Here is a 22,937-nt window from a genome sequence, read left to right on the forward strand (position 1 = left end):
TCCTGTTACTTCTCATTTATACAATACTTTGCATAATAATATACCAGTGCCAGTAAGAACTCTGGAGGAATTGCAAGGAAAATAATAAATGATAATTCTATCAGTGAAAAGCTACCTTGGTAGGAGACCTGGTGCTGTTGGCGGAGTCATTCCAAATTCCACGTATCTCTGTCAGAAGAACCAAAAAACCCAAATTAAAATCAAAATGCACACCCTGGGAAGGTCACTGTCAGCCTTTTAAGTGATGAATGGCAGAGATCACTAGGCCTGTATGTGTGACTTGACTGAAGCCTAAGAGCATAGTTTTACAAACCCAGAAGCACAAGAAGATCTGGGAATCACTGCTACAGTGGGCTAGCAGTGTTTTCTGCCTGATCAGTCTTAACTTAAAAACTTTTCAGACACACTTTCTCTCACTTGCAGAAGATCAAGGGCTGCTCCAATGTCTACTTAGCTTAAAACTTAGAGCAAACGAAGCTTTGCACCTGAAAATCTCTTTATACCTCAATCAGAATCAGACTGCAGCAGAGAGATCACAGGGCTCTGACTCAACAGTCCAATGGCATTACGAAACTTGTACTAAACTGTTGTGGAACTCAAGATGACCTAAAAGATTATCCATGTGTCTCAGTGCTCCATAAAATGCAAAAAATCACACACAGAAATACTGCTTTCCCATTCCTCACCTCCTGAAAGCATTTGGATACCCTGTTGAAAAAATATGACCTAAGCCTGAATACATTATTTTTTCATTGTCAAAATACAAACTAGCACATGTATTTTTAAAAAATAAAGTTTTACTCTTGGACATAACAAGACTGATCTGTGAAAGCTCATAACTGAGAACTGAAAAGTTATCCTAAAGGAGAAGAACTCCTATCTTCTCTTGTGGTTGGGATGGGAAAAGGGAATCCAAACGGCTTAAAAAGCAAGTTCACCATCTTGTGATGGTCATTTCTGAATTCTGGTTCCAGAAACCGTTCCACATTTGTGGTAAGTCCTGACAGCAAGGGCACAATAACAGTGACCATGGCTCAACTGGCGCTAACTACTTGCCCAGAAAAGCCTTTCAAATTGCATCACTCACATTAAACGGGTTGTTTACTGCCTGAGTTGGACCATAAGGTGATCCCCACTGGCTGCATGTGGTTCCCCTCCCTGCTCGAGCAGGAGTGTTGTTTACCGGCTGTCCTGCAGAGACCCCGGGTGGTGTGACGGCCGTGGAATTGGCTGCTTGGCTGCTGGGAGCCACCAGCGCAAAAGCATCATCCAGCAGCGAGTGCATGGTTTGCCGAGCCTCTTCAATGGATGGCTGTGGTGGGACGTACTGGGAGACTGGGTGGGAAGGCAAGCCAGGGAACTTCCCCAGATCAGCCGAAGATGATGTCTGAGGTTCAGGAGGCAAGTCTGGATCGGACTGGAGGAAACAGAAAGAAGGTGAAGGGCAGCCACAGAGAAGATATAACCTGTCAGCTTCCAAGCTCCTGTGGGCCTTAAGTCTGAGCAACATTTTCTTTGCCAGAACGACAATGAGATAAATGGCATAAGTACTGGTGCTGGACAAAACATGCCCCTTACCCTCCCCGCTTCTGTATGCATATATGCATGCACGTACACAGCACCAACTGTTCAAATACTTCATTCAGTGTGATCTGAAAGACTGATCTCAGATAAAGCAGCGGAGCTTTGTGCAGGAGTTACTCAGCTATAACAGAAATCTTGTGGTTTGCAAGCTCATAACAAAATCATGCAGAGAGCATTTACTTCACCCAGAAAAAAACAATCAGCTCTGTCTACATCTTTGACTTCCCTGCAGCTTCCGCTGTTCCAAGAAATTAGTTTACAACTGACCACATCAGCAGTAATATTAAACAATTATTACCTCCTAGAAAAACACACAAAGGGAGCTGTTAAGCAACTAAGTGGTTACCTGCATGGAACTTGAACTTGGGTGCATCACCTGAATGGGATTCATGTAAGTGCTTCATAGCAGCAGTACCTGAGGCATGCATCACAATTGCTACCTGGGATCTTACCACATGGGCTTATTGTTCATCAGTAACAGGAAATTAAACGATCTTTGCAGCAGCAGACTTTATTATCAAAGCTCATTGTTACCATTACATGCAGACTGCAAAATCAGTCGTCAAGATGCAAAAGCCTCTACTTCATCAGGAACTTAGCATTCTGAGTACTGTCTTGCTATAGATGCCAAAGGGGCTGAGCTTGCTGTGTGACATTTCTTAATTAAACAGCTTCAGATGATAATTCATTCTGCTGCAGCATGACATTAAAATCACCACACTCTTGTTTGAAGGCAGAAGGAAACCGCAGAAATCGACACTGTAGTCACCTGACTGCATATGCAGCTAATGGTGAAATTGTTAAAAATTATTAAACCATCTTTCAAGATGAAAACTGTCCAGGGGGTTCCAGTATTAGCAGTAGGCTTAGTAAAGTCTGCTTAGATGTGGTTAAAGATGCCTAAATACAGTTAGTGACATGGATATGAATGAACAGAAGCATTCTCCAGTGTCTTTGCCTTTTTAAAACAGTAAACAAAATTAATTTTAAAGGCATTGTACTAGAACTGTTTCAAGTTACTGTAGTACAAAGACATGCTTCTCTTTCATTAATAATTAATTCCCACATTATAAAGATGAGAAAATTTCTGATGAAAGGAATTGAATCTTCCACTCCATGAGAGCAAAGGATGGTATTTTCTGTAACATATGAATATGTAACATCCAGCAAATTGGACTAGAGCGAAACTATGTTCAGGATATTGGTGAACATGCCAAGCACACTTTCATCAGCATAATACAGTGGCATTAATGAAAACAAGGTTTTAGTTCTTGGCCTCTTTAATATCAAGAAATACTTGGCAGAATTTTACTGCTTAATACTGATAGACTGCCAATGAAATCCTTGTTTCACTTTGATTTACATGCTAACTACATCTGACTGAAAGCAGTCATAGACCATAGTCAGAAGGCCAAAAACCTCCCAATGTCACAACTGTCATTACAATTATCAGAAGAATCCTGTGATTCAAGAGACATACATACAATATATGCAGAATTATTGACTCCTGGAGGCCTTTTGTATGTCCCATCACTGTCAGTTGTGATTAACCTGTCCTTTTCTGCATCAATCGGACTCCCATTTATCTGATGTCGCCGCCGCTGCTTGGGAGAACGTTTTGCACGAGAACTTAACAGGAAGAAAATAAAAAGCAGAGAGATAGAAAAAACAAACAAGACAAAGGTAATCACATTTATTTTTGCAATTTTTCTTCTCATCCCACTGAAGGTTGAACGTCTCTGTCCATTCCTTCCAACTCATCCTTGCTTCAGCCCTGTTTCTCTTCCCTTTCCCAATTTGTCATGCCAGTACCATTAGTTAGCCTCAAATCTCTCTCCTCAAGCTTCTTCTAATAACACTCTCATTGGCAGCTCTCCAAACTGTCCCATTTCTCCCTCAAACTCTCTCCAGTGTCACCCCCCCTCTACATGAATCTTTCAAAGTTGTCCATGCTCCAGCAACCCCTGGCAGTGCCTCTCCAGACCTCCAAGAACAGTGTCTGACACGTTTGCAGTAGCAGAACAGACCACACTGCCAACAAGGCTTTGTGCTTGGCATGTTGGGTTTAACTCCGCCAGGCAAACCAGCTGAGGAGCCCATGTAGCTGGAGAAAAACTACCTTCTATCAGTGCAGAAGCAGTCACAGGGTACCAGCGCTCCAGGAACAAGGTGCTAGTATTCATAAGCCCTAAACACAGCCCAGGGAAGGCCTTCTCTGAAAATACAAGGCCAGGAAGGCACATCCATGAGGCTGACAAATGTGCCTCATTACCCAGAGGGAATATGTAAAAGGTTATTATACATTTGGGTTTATTTATTGAGAATTCACTGATGAGAACTTGTAAAAGGATAATTTGAAAATAAAACATACTGGCATATACTGAAATAAAATATGTTTAGAACCACCCACACCTTTTCACCTAGATAACTCAAAATCAATTAGTGATCAAAATGATTTTAAGCTCTGAAAGTTCAGAAGTACAGGTTTAATCTACTTTGCATGCTGACTCTAAAAGAAAATTGCTTTCCCATCTTTGAAATCCCTACCTCTTCCTGGGCTCTATGAAGACAGTAGGCACACTGCCTCCAGGGTCCAAGATCTTGTCAATCTGCATCTGTGCCTTGCGATATATTCTGTGCTGTTCTTTGGAGTCAACCACCACCACATCATCAACCACTGGAAATTCATAGTGCCCTTTGCGCTTGGCGCGAAGACGAATCTTATTGCGGTGATGCTCAATCTCAGATTTATGCCTCAGGGCTGTTTGTATCTTAAAGGAGGGGGAAAAAAAAAAAAAAATCAACTGCATTTTTCATTTGTAGTTTTTGCAAACAGAACTTTTTGCTGCTTTTCTGTGACCCTCTCCTCCTCACCTCCCTGCCTGCCCCTACCTCCCTCCACCCCCTCCCTTCCCCAAATCTCTGAAGGATTAAAATAAGTCACACAATTTGTAAACACATTTTATTTCTTGGATATTTTACAGTATCCCCATTGTCTCCCCAGGTAGATGTACTATTATACACAACACAATTGCCAGCACAGTAGGTGCAATTAGAGGCAGGCAGCAGTTTGTTAATAAAAGGCAGGAGGAACACAAAAACCTCCTGATGTCTGCCAGAAGTGACACTGCTCTGAAAAAATAAGACTAACCAGTACAGGCTATATCTACCTTTGCTTCTCAAGCAGAAATATGTTTGATCAATAGTGTTGAGGTCTGTCACCCATTCCCTTTAATGACCATCATCATGTAAGAAGCAAGAACTTAAAGAGCTAATGGAGCTCATAACTTGGTGCCTCTGCTGAGCATGGGAGGCTGCCACAAGCTATGCAGAAACGTAGCAGCACTACAAGAGCCCATGTCCCTAGATGAACATGGCATTATCAGCTCTACATCTTCTTGCAGGCTGAGTTTTCATGCCCCTCTCCCACCTTTTTTTCAAATTCCCTGAAGTGCATCTCATCATCTGGTGAAAGCTATCGTAACACCACGCTTCTAAGTCCTGGCACAACACCCACTGAAATCATTCTTATCAATGAAAAACACTTGGGCACCAGATCAGGTAGCAACAACTGCTCTGCCTGTGATGGACTAGTTCTGGAACATATCTGCAGCAGTGAATTAAAAACCAAATAAAAAATTACTTTTGTGTATTCTCTCATTAAAATCCCAAAAAAGCATAAAAGGGATGCAAACCAGACTTGCTCTTTACATTTATAGTTAGGATTATATGTCTTCTGCTCATATAATCAGATTTCTATTTTGTGGCCCCTCTTGCCTATGTATACTAGATATATGTGTTTACTTCTCTTCCATAAGGTACTCAGAGACACAGTATCTTAACACAATTAAGTTAAAGGTTTTAGTAATCTTCCACTCTGAATTATGAGAAGATGCCGCCTTACACCCAGTACAAAACCAGGATGCAGGTACATGGTACTGTCAGGCAGCGTATGATGTGGTTTCACAGCACACTACCTTCTCTCCTAATGCCCCAGGCATGCTCATATTCTGCTTACAGTAACCTGAGCCTCAGAGAAAGCAGGAAGTTTCTGTATGTTTATGGTCAGATAAACACATCAGAAGTTGGAAGCAATGAATGTGCTGCAAATTCACACCCAGAACATCTTGAGATAACTTGTCTGTGTAACCCACATCCTGAGTTGCTAAAAAGTTAAAAAGAATGGTGTCACATGAAAACCAAGGTGGGCCAGACATTCCAATTATCACACTTTAATTAACACAACTCTTGGAAGTCATGTCCTGCTGACTAGCAAAAGGATGGTAACACAAGGTATCCTGACCATCAAATTCGCTCCTCTCTCAGTGTTTAAATTCTGGTTTAGGTATCTCTTAAAACCAGGTCAGATTATCTCTCTGGATGGAGACAAGATTATTCCTGTAACTTGTCATAATTCAACTCCTCAGGAACTAACGAGGAACTCCTGATAACAAGAAACTGGATACTTCTCACTTCCCTCTTGGCTGAGCATACAGTCCTCCACAAACACTCAAAGCACTTTAAAAATACCTCTTTATTAATTTTGTTGGTCTCTGCTACTCGATCAGAAAGCACTGAGTTCTGAACCGGAGGTGCTGCCATCGGTTGCATAGCAATCAGTTGGATCTTGCTTGGGACCCGTCTGCTGGCATCTGAGGAACGCGACATCCTATCCACATGTTCAAAAATAGAGGCTGAGGAGTGCTGCTCGTTTCCACTGCTGGTCTGAGGAGGTCCTAAATCACCAGAACAGAGTAAAGTAGTGCTGCTAGGGTTATCTCAGCCAAATGTTAAGCTCTACAGATGCTATGCTACAAGACTATGTCATCTTTTCCATCTGTGTTGAATTTGCCCTATAGGCCTTCCAGCTGATTCACATTTAGTGTACAAGTTTATCCAGCGGTTTGCAAATTATAAACATTTTTTCATTATATTTCCAGAAGGTGAGCTGTCATTCTTTATTTCTGTAAATCAAGCACGTGACATTTGTAAACCCCCAAAATCTCAATCTACTTTACTCCCTAAAAAGCTGTTCAACTACATGCTGCTAACGGTTCCTCTTATAAGTACTTAAGGAGATGCAAATTCCTCAAATGGAGGTTCAAAGAGCAATAAAACATGTCTCACTGCAAAATGCAGTTATGTGATAGAAGGAGGGATATACAAACTAAACAAAAAACGCCTTCTAAATCCACACAAAACAAAGAATTTTACAGACATTTTACTGATTAAAGCTTTTAAATCACTGTTTTCTTCCCTATGACAAGATAAACAGTTCACATAGTAATAAGCAAGCTGCACAAACATTGCCATGTTGCAATTGTTGAAGAGGTTATATCAACCCAAATACAATCAGCAAAAGACTTTGTGGAAACCCATACACATGAAAGTTGTGGCCCTGGTCCTGCCAACAGTTAATCACTTCAACACAAAGTTGTCTTCTCCCTTAAAAGACTTGAAATCTGTAGACTCACCCCAGTGGTTTGCATTTAAGCACATATTTAGGTATTTTTTTTTGCAGGAGCTAGGCCTACAACAGGAACGGTTATGCAGATTAGGCTTGCAAAAACTAATGAAGACTTGCAAAGTAATCTTTTGTCTTGTCCACATGATAATGCCACAAATTCTCAAACTGCTTTTCACCATGAAATATAAGCAATAAGAGATTAAGATTTGTGACTCTTCTTATGGAGGAACACAACTGAATAGAGAGACGTAGACCCACATCCTTGCACAGACTAATAACAGGTAGTGGTTCTCAGATGCAGATCAGAAGGACAATCTGATTTGATTCTGATACAGAATCAATTGTTGAGCAACCTGATCCAACTCCAACAGACAAGAAAGAAAACAGCTGCTGCTCTGAGCCATTTGTAATATGCGCTAGTAACGAAGTACAGGGTTCATAAGAGGAGTGAATGCTATCTTCTGTAGAAGATCACAGTATATGACTTGCTCCTTTGCTTCCCTCTTCTAGCACAAAAAGGGAGCAGGAGAGGGATGGAATAGTACACCTTATTATATTCACAGCACATTACTTTTAGGCTGCAAAGCACTCCGGCCACAGGCTAAGCAAAATTCTTATTTTTCATATTTCTCAAACTTGATCAATGCATTGTCAAATGTACACATTTATAAATGATGCATCATTTATAAACGTGACTTTCCTACCTAAGTGTCCTTAAAAAGGAAGTAAACAGTTCCACTCAAGACCTTTGTCCCCCAAATGTTTTGCAAGACACAGAGCCTAAATTAAATATACCTCTCTTCTGTAGCTATTTATATGATCTGTACCATTTGCCATTTTCACAGCCCCATCTTCATGCATTTCTTTCAAGCATGCAAGCATTGCCTCTCAGAGAGGCACAAGATATATTAAGTAGTTAGTGTGAACCCGTCAGTGATCCTGTAGTGCAATGGAAATCTGAACTTCTGCTTTCCCATTTTCCCCATATATTAGTGATTTTTCCAGCCTTTCCAGCCAAAGAGCAGTTCTCAAAGCTCAGTGACCTCCAACACAAAATTTTAAGGTTATTTTCATATTACTTGTTTAGCAAGGTCCAGTATGTTCAGTTACGCTGAGCATTCAGTCTGAATGTTTATAATTTCATCCATAACCTTTCCTTTGCACACATAAACAAGTGCTTGACAGAGGCCTCTCAGCTGAAACTGTTCTTAAACGCATTTTGTAAAACTGTCTAAAAGTTCCACTGTCAAATTTTGATAAGGCTCTACAGTAACATCATATGTTACTCTCTTTTGCAGAAAAGATGCACACAAACACAAAAACACCCCCATAAGCTGCATCTGACCTTTAAATCCTGTGTGCATACACTGAATGTGTCTATAAATACAAACTGAGATGGAAGTAGATAAGAAAGCTGGGAACTGTACAATGCTGTACACAAACAACAAAAGGAGAAATGGTTTCTAACTCAACACATGAATGAGTTCCTTTAGATGTTTTGACAGAGTGAATAAGAACAGTTTCTCATTTCAAAGTTCTTATATTACACTATTGTCCATGGTTAGAAAATCTTCCTTATAAAGCTATCAGAGGGCACTATATAAATGAAATTTTGATCTCAGACTAGACAGCTGAGGCTGAAAAATAATGGAGAGGAATTAATACTCAAATACTGGACAGAACGTGTTTAAACAACTAGTCCATATATGTCAGGTGTCAGGATCAATGTTCATCACTGTCCCCTAGGTTGAAACTCCTAATTGATTTGAAATGTCAGGAAAATTAATTGTTCTGCAGGAAACTGTAATTTCATATGAAAACCAATACAGTTGGAGATAGAGGAAGGCTATTGCTTCCTGCACCCTCCTGAAATAAAATCAAGAGACACAGCAACCAAGGTACATAAAGCCTAATCCAAAATCAGGTAAAGGCAATGGGAATCCTCCACTCATCCACTGGTACTTGAATCATGCCAGAGTATGCAGTTTCAGATAAATTTCGCATAGCTTCTTTGTAACCCAGTAGATTATATCCCCAGAATGAGGCTGATAACTCATCAGTTACTTGTACAAACCCAACAATAGAAAGCACCATAGCCAGGCTTATATCCATCCTTCTCTACTATTTTAAGATGGAAACTGCTATCAGAGGACAGTCCTTAAATTATCGCTAGATATGGTATGCATTATCAAAGACAGTGTCAGCTTTCTCCTGCCCCTCCTTTGCTATGTCTCAGTCCTGACCAGAAAAACACTAATTCATGATAAAATATTTGTAAATTGCAGGTAGTTTGCGTTTGTCTCAGGCAATATTAACTCTAACAATTTCTCTAACTTGTTTATATGAAGCTAGTTTCAGGACCAACAGCTGCCTCAGTTTTGCTTCTTTCACAGTGATGTTTTCCTCAATAATTTGAAAGAATTGGGAGGAAATTAGAAAAATGTGCCTAAATTGGATGACTATAATTTATGTTACTGAGAATTTTTTATACTTCAACAGCTCAAAAGCAATTTTGGTGTTTTAGACTCAGAAGACACATCCTTCCATCCTTAAGATATAATTGCAGCTACCCCAGCACCCCTATTCATATTTGTACTCAACTACCAGCTCTGGTTACTTACCCACTCTGTTTGTTCCTGACAACATAAAGGAAAAAGAAGAGACAACACAGTAATTATTACAAATAATTCAGCTGGAATGGCAACTGGAAAGAAACACAGCAGTAAGATGATTGCATTTACTTTTGAACGAAATGCATGAACTTGGATCAAACTGCCGAGCCTCAGCTGCACTACAAGGGAGCTGAATCTGCCATTTAACAGAGAGCTCTCTGCAGACAGTGCCTCCACTTCTGAATGCTAAAAATAGTCCCTATGATTACAAACTAGAGGCACCAAATGCTGGAAAAAAAAAAAAAAAAGGTATATTTGATCCAGTAAGGGCATGATCGGTAAAAAGCACACATTTTACACAACATCCTTGCTGCCTTTGCCAGATAATTCAGATGCAGCAATACCTAATGCTTCTACACCAAAAGGAAATGTTAAACCTTACATAAAGTTTTAAGCCAGATGGAAAACAAAGAGACAAAAATGAAGTTCCCAGGTAAGAAATGAGTGAGCACTAAATCAGGGCAACAGAATTGAAGTCAGATAGGTAGGAGCAACTCATAAACCATCCTGAGATGAGCTCTGTCATAGCATAATTGTTTTCCTATATATTTACTTGGGCATGATTTCTGGCTCTCAGAGCAAACCTAAGGCACTGAAAACATATATAGCATCAGTACAGTATCTTCTTTTTGCAAACTGTGTAAAGTACATACAGCATACACTGCCTCCTGAATTATTAGGAAGTATAACTTTCTAGTTACATTAGCAGATCCTGTGCTTTGTTTTCTTACGTATTTGTTACAGAAGAAAGCCTGCTCCATCACCCTTGGTCTTGCAGAAGTAGTCCACATTATGAAAGTTTAAGAATCACACATTATTTAACTTGCTGTTTAGCCACCCAAGACCTTGCAGTTTATATGACCTATCTTACATATTCCTCAATCTCATTTCTTCAACATAAGCAAAAACTGAAGACTGTCTGCTATAATCTGAATTTCACTTGGCACTGCACATAGTCATCTTTACATCTCAGCTGGTATTTCAGAGTATGTAGAAAAAACATTCCATATACCAAAGAGTTTGCTCACAATGTGGTCAGTATTTTCTTCTTTTCAGTTTCTGTTGCCATCAAGGCCATGTGTATTAAGAACAGATGGGGATATCACAAACTCCTTTACCAAATATTCAGTATCAGAATTTTCTCTAGGAGACTATTGTGATTTAAGGCAAAGGTCTGGTAACTAAAACCTCAAGCAACAAGCAAGCCACCTAAACCCAAAAGGCTCTCAGAAAAAACACTGCGTAGGTATATTTAACCACACACTTTTAAACAGGAAAAGAATTTAAAAGACTCTTTCAATTAAAAAATTAAAATGTGTTTGCAGTATTTTATGAACTTTTCAGTGAGGAAAGAAATATATCTTATGGTACCTCCAAGACAGATGATGGCACTTTGACTAGAAGGAAGATGGTTCTTCACAAAAAAATGTCACTGTTATTAACATATTAGCACTGGATTTTCATCTTTCTAAAGCACAATCATGAAGGTATTTTGATGTCTGAATTAGAACTTATTTGTAAAACTTCTATCTCTCTCGTCTCTTTTTTTTTTAATCTCACTTTTTTGACATTATAGTTACAGACATATATCCACACTGTATCAAGTCCTGCTGTGACCTCTACTGCCCATGTAACTGTCTGCAAGATTGCTACCACGAGAGCCACAATTAAGCCTAAATGGAAAGAGGTTGGCCAGTGATGTGTGGGAGAGAAAAGGAGGGAAGATTCATTCCTGCTAAGCCATTAGTTTCAAAACCTTGCTGGAATGAAACAAATGTGTGGATCTTCAGTTTCAACAGAAGAAACTAAACCAAAAAGGAGAGGAAGAAAATCTTCTGCAACACAAACCAGAAAAATTAACAGCCAAAGATAAGTTTAGAAAAGTTACAGCACTAGAGTAACTCTTCAACCTGAGTAAAGCACTGCTAGTGCACACACCAAAAAAAAAAAAGAGTAACAAACCCTTCTTTGCTGCTTTGTGTGGTTTGCCCTCGTTCACAACAGTTGATGGTCTTGCAGTTTCTTCTCCTGTCTCTCTCCCGCTGGATTGTTCACTTGCTGTGGAGTCAGCATCTGACGGCGAAACTCTGCCACAAACATTAAAAAACAAACAAACCAACATGTAACATAAGTTTGCAAAGGGGCACTGTTCTCACACACAAAGAATCCAGTGCTAAAGCATCTTGTGAAGACTGCTAATATTTTCCTCTGTTTATAAGGAAATTTATAATAAATTATCATAGTTAGATATTCATTGCCATGATGTTACTGTTGTTGTGTGTGAAAACTGACTGCAACAGGATTCACATGTGACAAGATTATTAACTAATCTTTCCTTTAAAATACACTTCAAGAAAAAACTCCGCATTCATAAGTAGCAGTCTACTTTACAGACAGAAACTAATTACATTAGAAATAAGAAACCCGTACAGGTAACCAGTCTAATATTCAGATGTGCTAACATGGTGGTCTCTTGCTAACGATGTAAGTCCATATGAATATTTTCCTGTCTAAACACAGGGCCATTCAAAAATGCTACTTCTATGTATTTATCCCATGCAGCCATGAGATTCTTAAAGACATTTGTTACCTACAAATGACTGTCTTGCTGTTCCCAATTTTTGCGGGTGATTACAGAAAAATGTAAAGAAATACTGTGATTTTTCCCCAACAGAATACTTCAGCTGTAAAATTATTCAGATAGTATAAAAATAGCAAAAATACAGGGCACACACCACCACCCAGCTGACACCAAAGTCTGTCTTTTCATATGCTTTTGTAATGGTGTCTCTAGTGACCATTTTGTCTTGTGAACATTCGTATTCTATTCCTGCAGGGAGTTAATCACTGAAAATGTGCATGTCTCTGTGCATTAACTTGTTAAGCGCAAGATTTGCTTGGGCTAGATGGATATCTGAACTAGTTACTGAGGCTCTTGGCTAAACATCAACCTGCCTAGAGCACACAGACTAAGATAACTATACCCAGCCAGACAAGTTCATTGAAAGTTAAACCTACTCCTTGCAGCAGGCAGTGCTCCAAGTTCATCTCCCCTTTTTGTCCTCCCTGAGCAATGCACTGTTAATTGAACTCTGTCTTTCTTTTCTGCAGGACTGTAATACTAACAAGTCACACCCCAATTAAAAAAAAAGCAGGGAAAAAAGGAGAAATGGTTCTCAATGATCTTACACATCTGCACCATTGCATTTTTATCTCTTTTCTAAGGTGGAGACGGTGGGCAGAGCTATCGTCTCCATCACCCTAGTCTTGGTTCACCAGAGTATAAGGCTGGAGTTCTGTTTCCAGATCTGCTGCTGACCCTCTGTTTCACCTAACTGTGCTCTGTATTCCTTCATACTCTTTCCTCAGTCTAAATTATCATTAAGTATATTATAGGAACATAAATAGTGCTGAGTCAACATCAGTCATTCTTTTTAAGTGCTGAGGAATATGCAGTTGTATCCTCTCAAGCCAAACCAACAGATCCAACTCTCAGCTGGAGCCTAGAGATGCCGTGCTTTCTGAACTCAGTTGCTTTTCTTGTTTGTTGTTTTTTTACAGATACAGAATGTGTACTCACATCACCACTATATTTTCTGGCATGCAACATACAGTCCTGAATTGCTCTGTGATGAACTGAGTTCTGTATTTGCTCACAAAACAGAAAACAGCTAAAACCAACATAACACACTATGCTATCATTTCACATTTCAACTTCTGCCTCAGGGAATAAATGTTTTAAATCTCAAGCTGACATGGGCATGTCAGCATGTTAGGGAGATGATGGTAACATCTCCATAGCTAAGCCTAAAGGGAGATTTGCTCTTAAGGGAGGATGAGAGAAAGGAGGGAAATTCTCTTTTGAAACATTTTGAAGCGTTTGAATTTAGATGTTATTAAAAAAAGAAATATCTTTGTTCCTAATTTGATCAATGATTCATTATTGTCTTCAGGGGAAGCATTAAAATGTTGGCTTCTGAAAATTTTTTCTGCTTCATTTTCTGAATTATTCTAGATGAAAGAGTAACAGCCTCGTTTAAATTTCTCTTATCGTTATGCGCATGTGAATATAGACACCTTCCCCTTCCTGTATCATCTGTGTCTTAGACCATTTTTGAACTTTTTAAAAGAAACACAGAAACACTTGTCGTTATATTAATTTGTTTTAATTTATTTAAGCTACACCGAAATGAATTAGCTAATTTTTCTTCCATTATTTTCCAGTTTTGCCCACCTTCCACTGTACCACTGGTAGTCTACTACTTGCAAGGCCTGTAGGGAGTTAGGAAGACAGGCTGAGCATCTGGGAAGGTGAAAACTGAGCTGTACAAAGCCCATGTAGGGAAGATGAAGCAAAGATCTTAGTACAGCTGGGGCTTTAGAGGAAGCACAGAAGACTGAGCACAGGACCAAGCTGTGTCAGAGACCTACAGCTCAGTCAGAATCACTGTTACGTTTCCTTCTAAGCTCATTCAACTCTGTCCTTGGTTGTTGCTTTTCTTTTCTCCTATCACGCAATAGTACATAGGTAAACGCACAAGGGATGCAGAGCTGGAGACAAAGGAGTGCAAAAATATGAGATGGAGGGAGAGGAAGAAGAATTACTGGAAAGTGGAGCACAGAGGAGCTCTGCAGGGGGGAGCTGTTTGTGACTCATCATAGCACTCCTCAGGGCTCCATTTTTTTCCCACCTATTACCTTCCCACTTATCCTTTTTTTTTTTTTTTTTAATGCACAGATTCTTCTTTACTGCATAGCTCCATTACAGCACCTATCCTACAAACACAATCCTTTCCAGCAAGACACATTCACATCATTTGATTATTGGAAAAGGTTAGGAAATTACTGCTGAAGGTTGACAGACACGTCTCCACTTGCACAGCTGTAAACTGTCACTCCTTTTCCTGAGCAAAGCTGGTTTGCTATGAGAGCAACCAGATAATCACAAATAAAAACACTCATGCACCTTCTCAGAATTTTGGAGATACTGTTTATTTCTGGAAATTCCAACTTATCATATATGTATTGATCACTATAAATATTACTGAAACACACTGCTGTTCATCAATGGGTTTCGTTTGTTTTTAACCACCCATTGCCTTAGTAGCTGGAGATCACTACAAAGAGAAGGCATCAAAAATATACACTTCCACTAAACAAGCAGTGACTTGACTCCAGCCAACCCAGTAATGTCTTAAATACCCTTCTTAACTGGGCATGTTGCCTTTAAGAGAAGAATGGATACTAAACTTTCACAACTTTGTACTAATGAGTAGCGAGGTGTCAGCAGCGAGGTGTAACTCTGACTGCCCACTAGAAAACACAAGTCCCAGAGCTCTGGAACAGTTCTTTCCACTGTAATTACACTAAAAATACAGTAATCACCAGTCATTAATAAACTGTCATCTAATACAATTTGGTTTATCTCTGTGAACTAACCTCCCTCTATGTCGAACAGTCTTTGAAGGCTTTGAGGAAGTCTTGGATTTGGGGCTGGGTACATCTCCGTTTTCAGATGGGGTAGTATCCTTAATAGGTCCTGGTAAAGGAGCTGGCTCATGGATAATCAGAACATCATCTTTATTGTGCTGGCCCAGATGCTGCTTCGCAAAATCAAAGCCTTTCACACTGGGGGCTTGTAGCTGTGAGAGAACAAAGACAAAAAACAGGAACCATGAGTGACAATGAATACAAAGGCTTTGGTTAAGATCCGCAAACAATGGTCACTAGGACGATGGTCAGGCTATGGTAGTCTCAGGAACGAGCATGAGAGCTGCAGGGAAAAGAAAAATAAACCCCCCACGATTCTGTCATCTCACTTTGGTATACGATACATAGTTTAAAACTCAAAACCAGCAATTCTAGTTTAAAAAATAGCCTGTTGCTGCCACATTCTTTCCAGCTATTTCTTCTAATTTAACCACTGTGTGAAGAGCTTTTTGGGTACTTGTGGGTGCAAGGTCGTAGACACCTATGTATTGATTGAAATGGTCACCACTGCCAGGTCATCTTTCCATTTCTTTCCATCAAAATGAGTGAATTTAAATAATCTGAATGATGTCACTGCTGATTTTCTTCATTTTGAGCTCCCCAAATCTGCAGGAGTCTGGGAGTGCTTGCACAAACACCTAGTTCATCTGATGAAAGATAAACATTCCTCAGATCTGAGTTATATGGCAGCCTGGCATTGACTATTCAGCCAGCATGGATGGCTCCACAAAAGAACTGAAAATCTGGCTCTTAGGAATTTCATACTGAATAGACAGAAAATTATATAAAAGGCTTTGGAATTCAGAGAAATTAGATACTTATCCTAGAGATCTTATTAAGGGATTATGGATTCAGTGGGTGTCTTGCTTGAGAAAGACACAGAACTGGGCCTTTCATTTTCATAACTGTGTTTATAAAAAAGCTAATCTCACCTTGTCAATGACTTGATTCAGACCTAATTTAATCAAGCCTCTAAGTTTCAAGCTCTCCTGCTGATTTTTTTGGGCTTTGGAGTAATTAGAAATTCTGAAGAACTAATTAAGAGAAAGTTTTTCTTCAAGTCCCGCTCAATTATAAGTAGTTTGGAAGCTGAGAGTAGAAAGAAATGTTGACAACTCCAGTTTTCAAAGTGCATGCACACATACCCACTGCACAGCACACGTACAAAACCCTCTGTGTGTTCCTAGAGCTGATTTCCTGCGAAGCGAAGCATGTGTTGGAGTGCGTTTATGGGTGCGTCAGGTTCCAGATGCTTAAATGAACCCCCTTTCATAAAGTTTGGCATGCCAACATAGCTAACTACAAACAGACTCGTCTGATATCATGCCAAAGATAAGCTTGCCTAAGGAATATTCTGAAACAATCTCTTCAAAATATTTTCTAAGTAAGCAAACATTTTCCAAATGGTTCTTAGAAAGGATGTTGTAGTAGAGCAAACTGCCTATTTAGACCAGTAGATGGCAATAAAAGCTCTCCTGTAAAATCCAACATCTGAATGGTTGAAGTTTTGGAGTTCATTTCTCACAAAATGAGTAAGCTTATTATTTGAACAGATCTGATGTCTTCCACTATACTCCATTTTTCTTGTGATTTTCAATAGTCCCTTCAATTCAGCATTATGGGTGATTCAATTATTGAATTTATGTAAATGACTGCAACCACTGATTCTAAAAGGCACTGTTGAGCTAGCCCAGGTGAAGGTATAACTGTTTCTCCATTTTTTGAGTCATAGCCACCTAGTGAATCCTTCCTGAAACTTTCCCCCTTCAGAGTTGAAACATCTTCAAGATCTTGCTCGCTTTAAAAAACCACCCCAAAACTCCACGTCTTCTCCCCCCACCCAATACTTCTGAGGAAGAACTTTTCACTTCTGCTGTCAGAATTATCATGCCAGCTTGAAACACTTTGATTACTGAAACTCCTCTTAGTTACCCCACCTCCACCTCTGATCTGTTTGACATGATGTCTGTTCTCTTTGAAGGTGTTCCTGTGTGACACACTCTTCCTTTGAACCCCTTCAGTGGTTTCCCATCTTCTAACCCTTTCATACTCCACCCTCACGCCCATACAGCCCCGCTGCTGATCCCTGATGATCACTTCCTCTATTTCACTATATTCCCCTCCATTGCCTCCAGTCCCCTTTGCTCCAAAGATGATGAGAGTCTTCACCATGTGCTGGGCACAATTCTTTCACAAAAATTTTGGTGGTGCTCTACCCTTTCCTAAGCACCCTTGACTTGAGCTGCAAAGTTACTAACTGCTTTTTGAATAGTGTGATGGGTGGGGTAGGCAAGGACAACTGAAGAGACAAACATTCTAGTTATATTGGAAGGACTAGTATGGTTTTATTAAGATAGCTGCATGTCTGGAGCATGCATTTCAACATACCTTAGCGTTAATTCTAGCATACTGGGTTTATAAACCCTCTGGGGAGTAAAGCATCAAGCAAAAACACGATTTTTTTAATCTTTTAACTGTGGATAGTCTTATTCCTAGCTGCAGTCTGATACAACCTTTCATCTAAACAGTTATGGAAAGAGATATATTTATGTGTACATGTACCTACATCACAGCATATGTACGCACAAATGTTTATCTGCAGACAGACCACCCAGAAGCTGAATCGAAAGGCTTCGTATCGCAAAGACAAGCACTCACACTCTAAGAAATGGCACACTTAGGATTGTCTGAACAATCATGACCAGATCCTCTCATGCATAGGAACTGCAATAGAGTCTTGAGTTACAAAATCATAAATTCAGTTCTTCCATAGGAACCCTCTTGCTCTCTCCCACCCTGCTGGATCCTTGGCATAGGCTGGGCCTTCTGCTATTAGTCGAAGTTGGGTAGAATATAAGAATGTTAACTGTAGAATCAGGACACCCATCTCATTTTATGCAGAAGCTGGCAAACACATAATGAAAGGAGGGGATATAAGAAGAGAAAGGATGTATTCTTCTATGCACACCTGCAGCTAGACTGGCGGAGACTGCCAGTGGATTTCATGGATGCTTGCTGGCAACAAAGGACTGGCAAGTCTCCGGTACCACCATTCCAGGCTTCAAGAAGCACTCATCCCAGGCACCACAGAACCTGTGGCTCTGTTTTCCTAAACCTGCAGCCAGGCAAACTCCTCATCTGGTCTTACTCTTCCCTGCCAAGCAGAACCAGTCTCTCCATCCCACCTTCCTGCCCCTCTCTCCCTCTGCCTGCCAGCTGCCAGTTCCAGTTTACACTATCCAAGAGCCTGAGGCTCATTGCTTCTTATTCCTTTACCCAGCCTCACAACCACCTCTGTGTGTAGTAACTCAGCTTTTAAGTGACAGCTCTACAGAGCTTATATGCGCAGAACAGGTGTAATCCTGTGAGAGTTTAACTGGTAAACCTTTAACAAGTCTTTGTCAATCCCATGCAAACATTTTCTCAAAGGTTTAAAACTTTGTCAGAAATGGGCAATTCCCCACAGATTCAGCAAGAGCATCTCCCTCACACAAAACAACCTTCTGGTCCTGTTTCCTCTCCTTCCCTATGTTGCACCCACAAAGGCTGAGAATATGCACCAGAGCTTCTCCAAAATGATTTTTAAAATTTGGACAGAGCACTCTATTTTCTCTTAACCTTGTTCTTTAAAAGAACAAGCTCTTGCTATCATCTTAAAAAAGGATTCAGTGTGAAACTGATACTTGACTGTAAAACTTTGGCCTGAATGATTCAAATCTTGCAGAGTTCTGTACAGCCAAATAATAACATTTCTAGATAACTCCTGCTAAAAAAGCTTAAGTTGGCACTACCAGCTCCAGACAATATATGAACAGTAAGAGACTGTATGTGTGTATATGCATGTTTGTGCATATGAATGAAAAAACATGATAGAAAACCATGTGAAAATACATATAAAGTGATACCTGTCTGAATAGGAAAAGATGGTCTTCAATGAAAAAAACTGATAAAACAACTTATTAAAAATAGTAACCATTATTTGAGAAATAGAAATATGATTACTACTGCAGAAGCAATGCCAACAGAAACTCACTTCATTTTCTCAAAAAAAAGAAACGTACACTTCTGATACCTCACCTCTTAGACCATGGCAACTTTATGACTTTAACTGAGAACCAATACTAACCAAAATCTGCATTTTCAGTGAAAAGTGTCTGAAGTGAAGGACACTGAAATGCAGCTCTGCTTTTTGCAAGACCAGATGGTCAGATCACTGATAGTCAGTGGAACAAATGATTAGTGATGTTCCAGACTGAAGAGGTTCCCAATGTTTTCTTATGAATTTCTGTGTGCACTCTTCCTTTATTAAGTTATATAGTGTAACAGATAGGATGACCTCTACTCATCTGATGACAGGTAGTCAGAATACTATGTGTGGATCAGTCATCGCCTACTCATAAATTAACCACCACCAAGGAAAAAATCACTTTTTTAAGAGCACATTTGTGCTGATACCACTAGCTGTTCAGGTGCTGAAACTAAGCCTCTTTTCATCAGCCTCAAGTGCCTTTACCTAAGACTGCACAAAATCAGTACTGGCAAAGATTTCTTGTTTCAAATCTAAGTTGTTAGAGAAGGTTTTCATTTGTTTTATCTTTATCTATTTGTGAAAGGGAAAAGATAAACTACTCTGAAGCTTAACACCAAAATGAACGTGTCTGAACTACCATATTCGTAAAACATTATATTATACAGATGCAGAACCTGCTGAAATCTAAGGGAAAGATGATTTCAAATTGGTAAGTCAAGACAGTGCTTTAATTCTACTGTTACATACTGAATGGGAGAAAAAAAGTATTTGAAGCTCAATTTGTAGAAAAATCAAATAATTTCTGCAGAAACTTATGAAGTCTGTGCACCTCGGTCAAGACTTATTCCATGAAAGCAGCTAATAGTTTCAGCACTGTTCAAGTCACAGAAATATAACATGGTTGCCAATATATTGTTTTGCTAGATGCAGAGACACACCAGGAATGTCAACAATGTGTTTTCTCAAGAAAGCAAATACTGCACACACAGGTCAGTGAGTAATTTCAGCAGAAAGCAGAAAAGAAGAAATACACTTACTCAGTATTCTTCCTGTAGCTCCTACAAATGGCATTTGAATTTGGACATAATATGAAGAATTATGTAATAAGACAATTTTCTATTGATTTTATACCACAGTCTTGCCTTCTTCCTTTTAGAGATAGATGCATTGAGCAGAGGCTGTTAAAATACATTTCTAAGGAAACAAAGAAGCTAAGCATGATTTCAAAAATAGTATTTTAGTGTCAGAACATAAATCTATGAACAGGACAGGAATCCCTGTAAAGAAGTCCTGTTGACTTACGACCCTACTAACATGCTAGCACACCGAATGCTACAAAAATGACAGGTTAAAGAAACTTTACAGAAGAAAAAATAATTTTCAAGTCTACTAGTTTAAACTCAGCAAGGCAATGAGAATCAGTGTTCTTAAAATTAATGTGGGTTGAAGACATAAGTCAGTCTGATTTAGGATGGTTTAAAGCTATTAAACATCGCAAAGTGCCTTCCACAATCGCAGATTCACACCACCAAACCCTTATCCGTGTTCTCAGGGCACCATAGCATAAGGTAGTGTGAATCAACTGCATTAGTCTAATGCTGCACCAGTACAGACAATTATTTGCAGCTGCTAGTGTGCTTGCTACGGTCTTACTAATTTTAACTCATTTTTTCATCGTGCTTCTACTATCCCATTCAAGACGTTACCTACTTCTTTCTCCCACAAGGATCATTCATCCACATTGTTTGCAGTGACTGTTCTATGAGATATCTAAAACACACCTACCAATAAACAAGAATTTAGAAGTACTGAGGCATGTTCACCTTTCTCAGTCTTATTTTCCTATTCAGCTCATTCTTCTAAATATCATTCCTACCCCTTATGCACATAAGTATACCCTTTGATTTTTTGTTTACATTGATCTCCTTTAACATAAAACCCTTTAGGATCATAGCCAGGGACTGCCTATGAAGTATGCATCCAAATTATACGTGTGATTTAACAACAATAATGCATATCTGAGTTAAGACACAAGAAACCTTTGTTGATGAAAAAAACATATCCTGTCTCCACAGCCTCCTCAAAATACTGAAAACACACCCATTTGTATTTCTCAAGGACTTTTTGTGCCATTGACACCATTTCCCTATGAAATGGGATATGATGCAACCAGCTTGTGCCATAAGCACAAACTCTTTCCTGGGTTACTTTAGAAAAAAAACACTAAGCATCACTAAGAAATGTGCAGAGGGATCCCCCACAGCTGCTGGTTTAGGAAATGTTTTTAAGCACCAAAACAAAAAAGGTCTCCATTTCAATTTAAATACCTTCACTTGATAACCATGTATATGTAAAAATAAATGTATGTGTAATGGCAGTTCACTATGTTGCCTCTTAGGTGGGATGTCATCATTGTTCCATTACAGAGGTGTTACAGCCCGTATCCTCTATGGCAAGCCCCATCTCAAAAAGAAGCAGGATTTTGAGATCTGAGAGCCAAAAAAGGGGTTGTACATACAAAACGCTGCCCATTTTCTCATCTCAGACCAAGTACCTCTTTATACAAATTACGGCTCACATTCGTCATTGCAACAGCACTTTTGTCAGCTATCACCATTACCGGCAATAGGTAAAGCAGTTGAGCAAACATGTGGAGAAGAAACATACTCATAGTTGCATGGGTTTCCACAACCGTCAGGGAGAAGCAGCACATGGTATAGCCAGTGCTGGCATGGAAAACCAGAACAAGCTAGTGTACAGCCTCTGGTCCTCCTTCCCTCCTCTGAAAAGTCAAAACTGTGGTTTACTGCTCACCACCATACAAACAGTAAGTAAAGCAGGAATCCCACAAAACATACCACCTCAGGAATTTTTCTCCTAGAGTAGGATTAAAAACAAATAAAGAAACCCCCAAACTTACAAAACTTTATAAAGCCTGAAATTCTCTAGACACCTGTTCTGAAATATTTTCTTAAGACAGATTCTTCTCGCAGATTTTCATCATCCCTCTTCTTCTCCTTTGTGCATTTCTTCTGCCACACTAATATTACCATGACAGCTCAGTAAATTTCACAAAATACAAGAGGGATCATGTTGTTGAAAGCCCATAACTCTTGAGTACATATATGCCCACAGGCTGCTGAGCTAACTGCTATAACAGGCAGAATTTTGTGTCTGAATCAGTTTCAGCCTTTCTTCTCAGGCAGAAATGCCACAGGGTGGATACCACCTTAATCACGGTTTGGTGAGGCTCCTTTGCATGCTGGTTGGACGAAAGTGTCAGGAGTAAGTTAGAAAAAGATCACCAACTTTATAGGATAGATAGGTCACTGCTGTGTCTCATTTTCACCAGTCTTTTGTCTATAAATCACGTCAAATAATTACTCCTCCAAGGCCACATACACAACTCCAACATCAACTGCAACCTCTAAGAGAGGTAGCACTACACATCAAAAAAATTATAAATTAAGGAAACTCTTTTCTCAACTTGTGAAGCAAAAGAATATATTCATAACCTGGCTCTCACCATCTGGACACAGCACATATACAACACAGTCCAGAAACACTTCCTCTCCACAAATAATGAGAAAAGTGCTAACAGACTTAAGATAGAGCATAGGTCAGCAGTTTTCATTTATTTTTGTGCTGGTATTTTGTTGGACTCAGTGACTCAAACATATTTATATATCTAAAA

The 22,937-nt window shown here is 39.5% G+C and overlaps 1 protein-coding gene across 3 annotated transcripts in view; it reads right to left on the bottom strand.

The window, feature by feature from the left end:
- KIAA1549 (KIAA1549 ortholog) overlaps positions 1-22,937 on the bottom strand; it is a 154,614-nt gene that overhangs the window by 17,671 nt on the left and 114,006 nt on the right. For 2 of the 3 annotated variants that reach the window (XM_074871831.1, XM_074871829.1), the window contains exons 11-17: positions 15,163-15,365; positions 11,686-11,810; positions 6,115-6,320; positions 4,132-4,355; positions 3,069-3,213; positions 1,088-1,417; positions 116-168 (exon numbers count right to left, since the gene is read on the bottom strand). In XM_074871831.1, coding sequence (XP_074727932.1) covers positions 116-168; positions 1,088-1,417; positions 3,069-3,213; positions 4,132-4,355; positions 6,115-6,320; positions 11,686-11,810; positions 15,163-15,365 — 1,286 coding nt within the window. The remainder of the gene's footprint in view (positions 1-115; positions 169-1,087; positions 1,418-3,068; positions 3,214-4,131; positions 4,356-6,114; positions 6,321-11,685; positions 11,811-15,162; positions 15,366-22,937) is intronic. The other variant, XM_074871830.1, reaches the window with a different exon arrangement.

This window comes from Strix uralensis, chromosome 5 (genome assembly GCF_047716275.1).
Source record: "Strix uralensis isolate ZFMK-TIS-50842 chromosome 5, bStrUra1, whole genome shotgun sequence".
NCBI lineage: Eukaryota > Metazoa > Chordata > Aves > Strigiformes > Strigidae > Strix > Strix uralensis.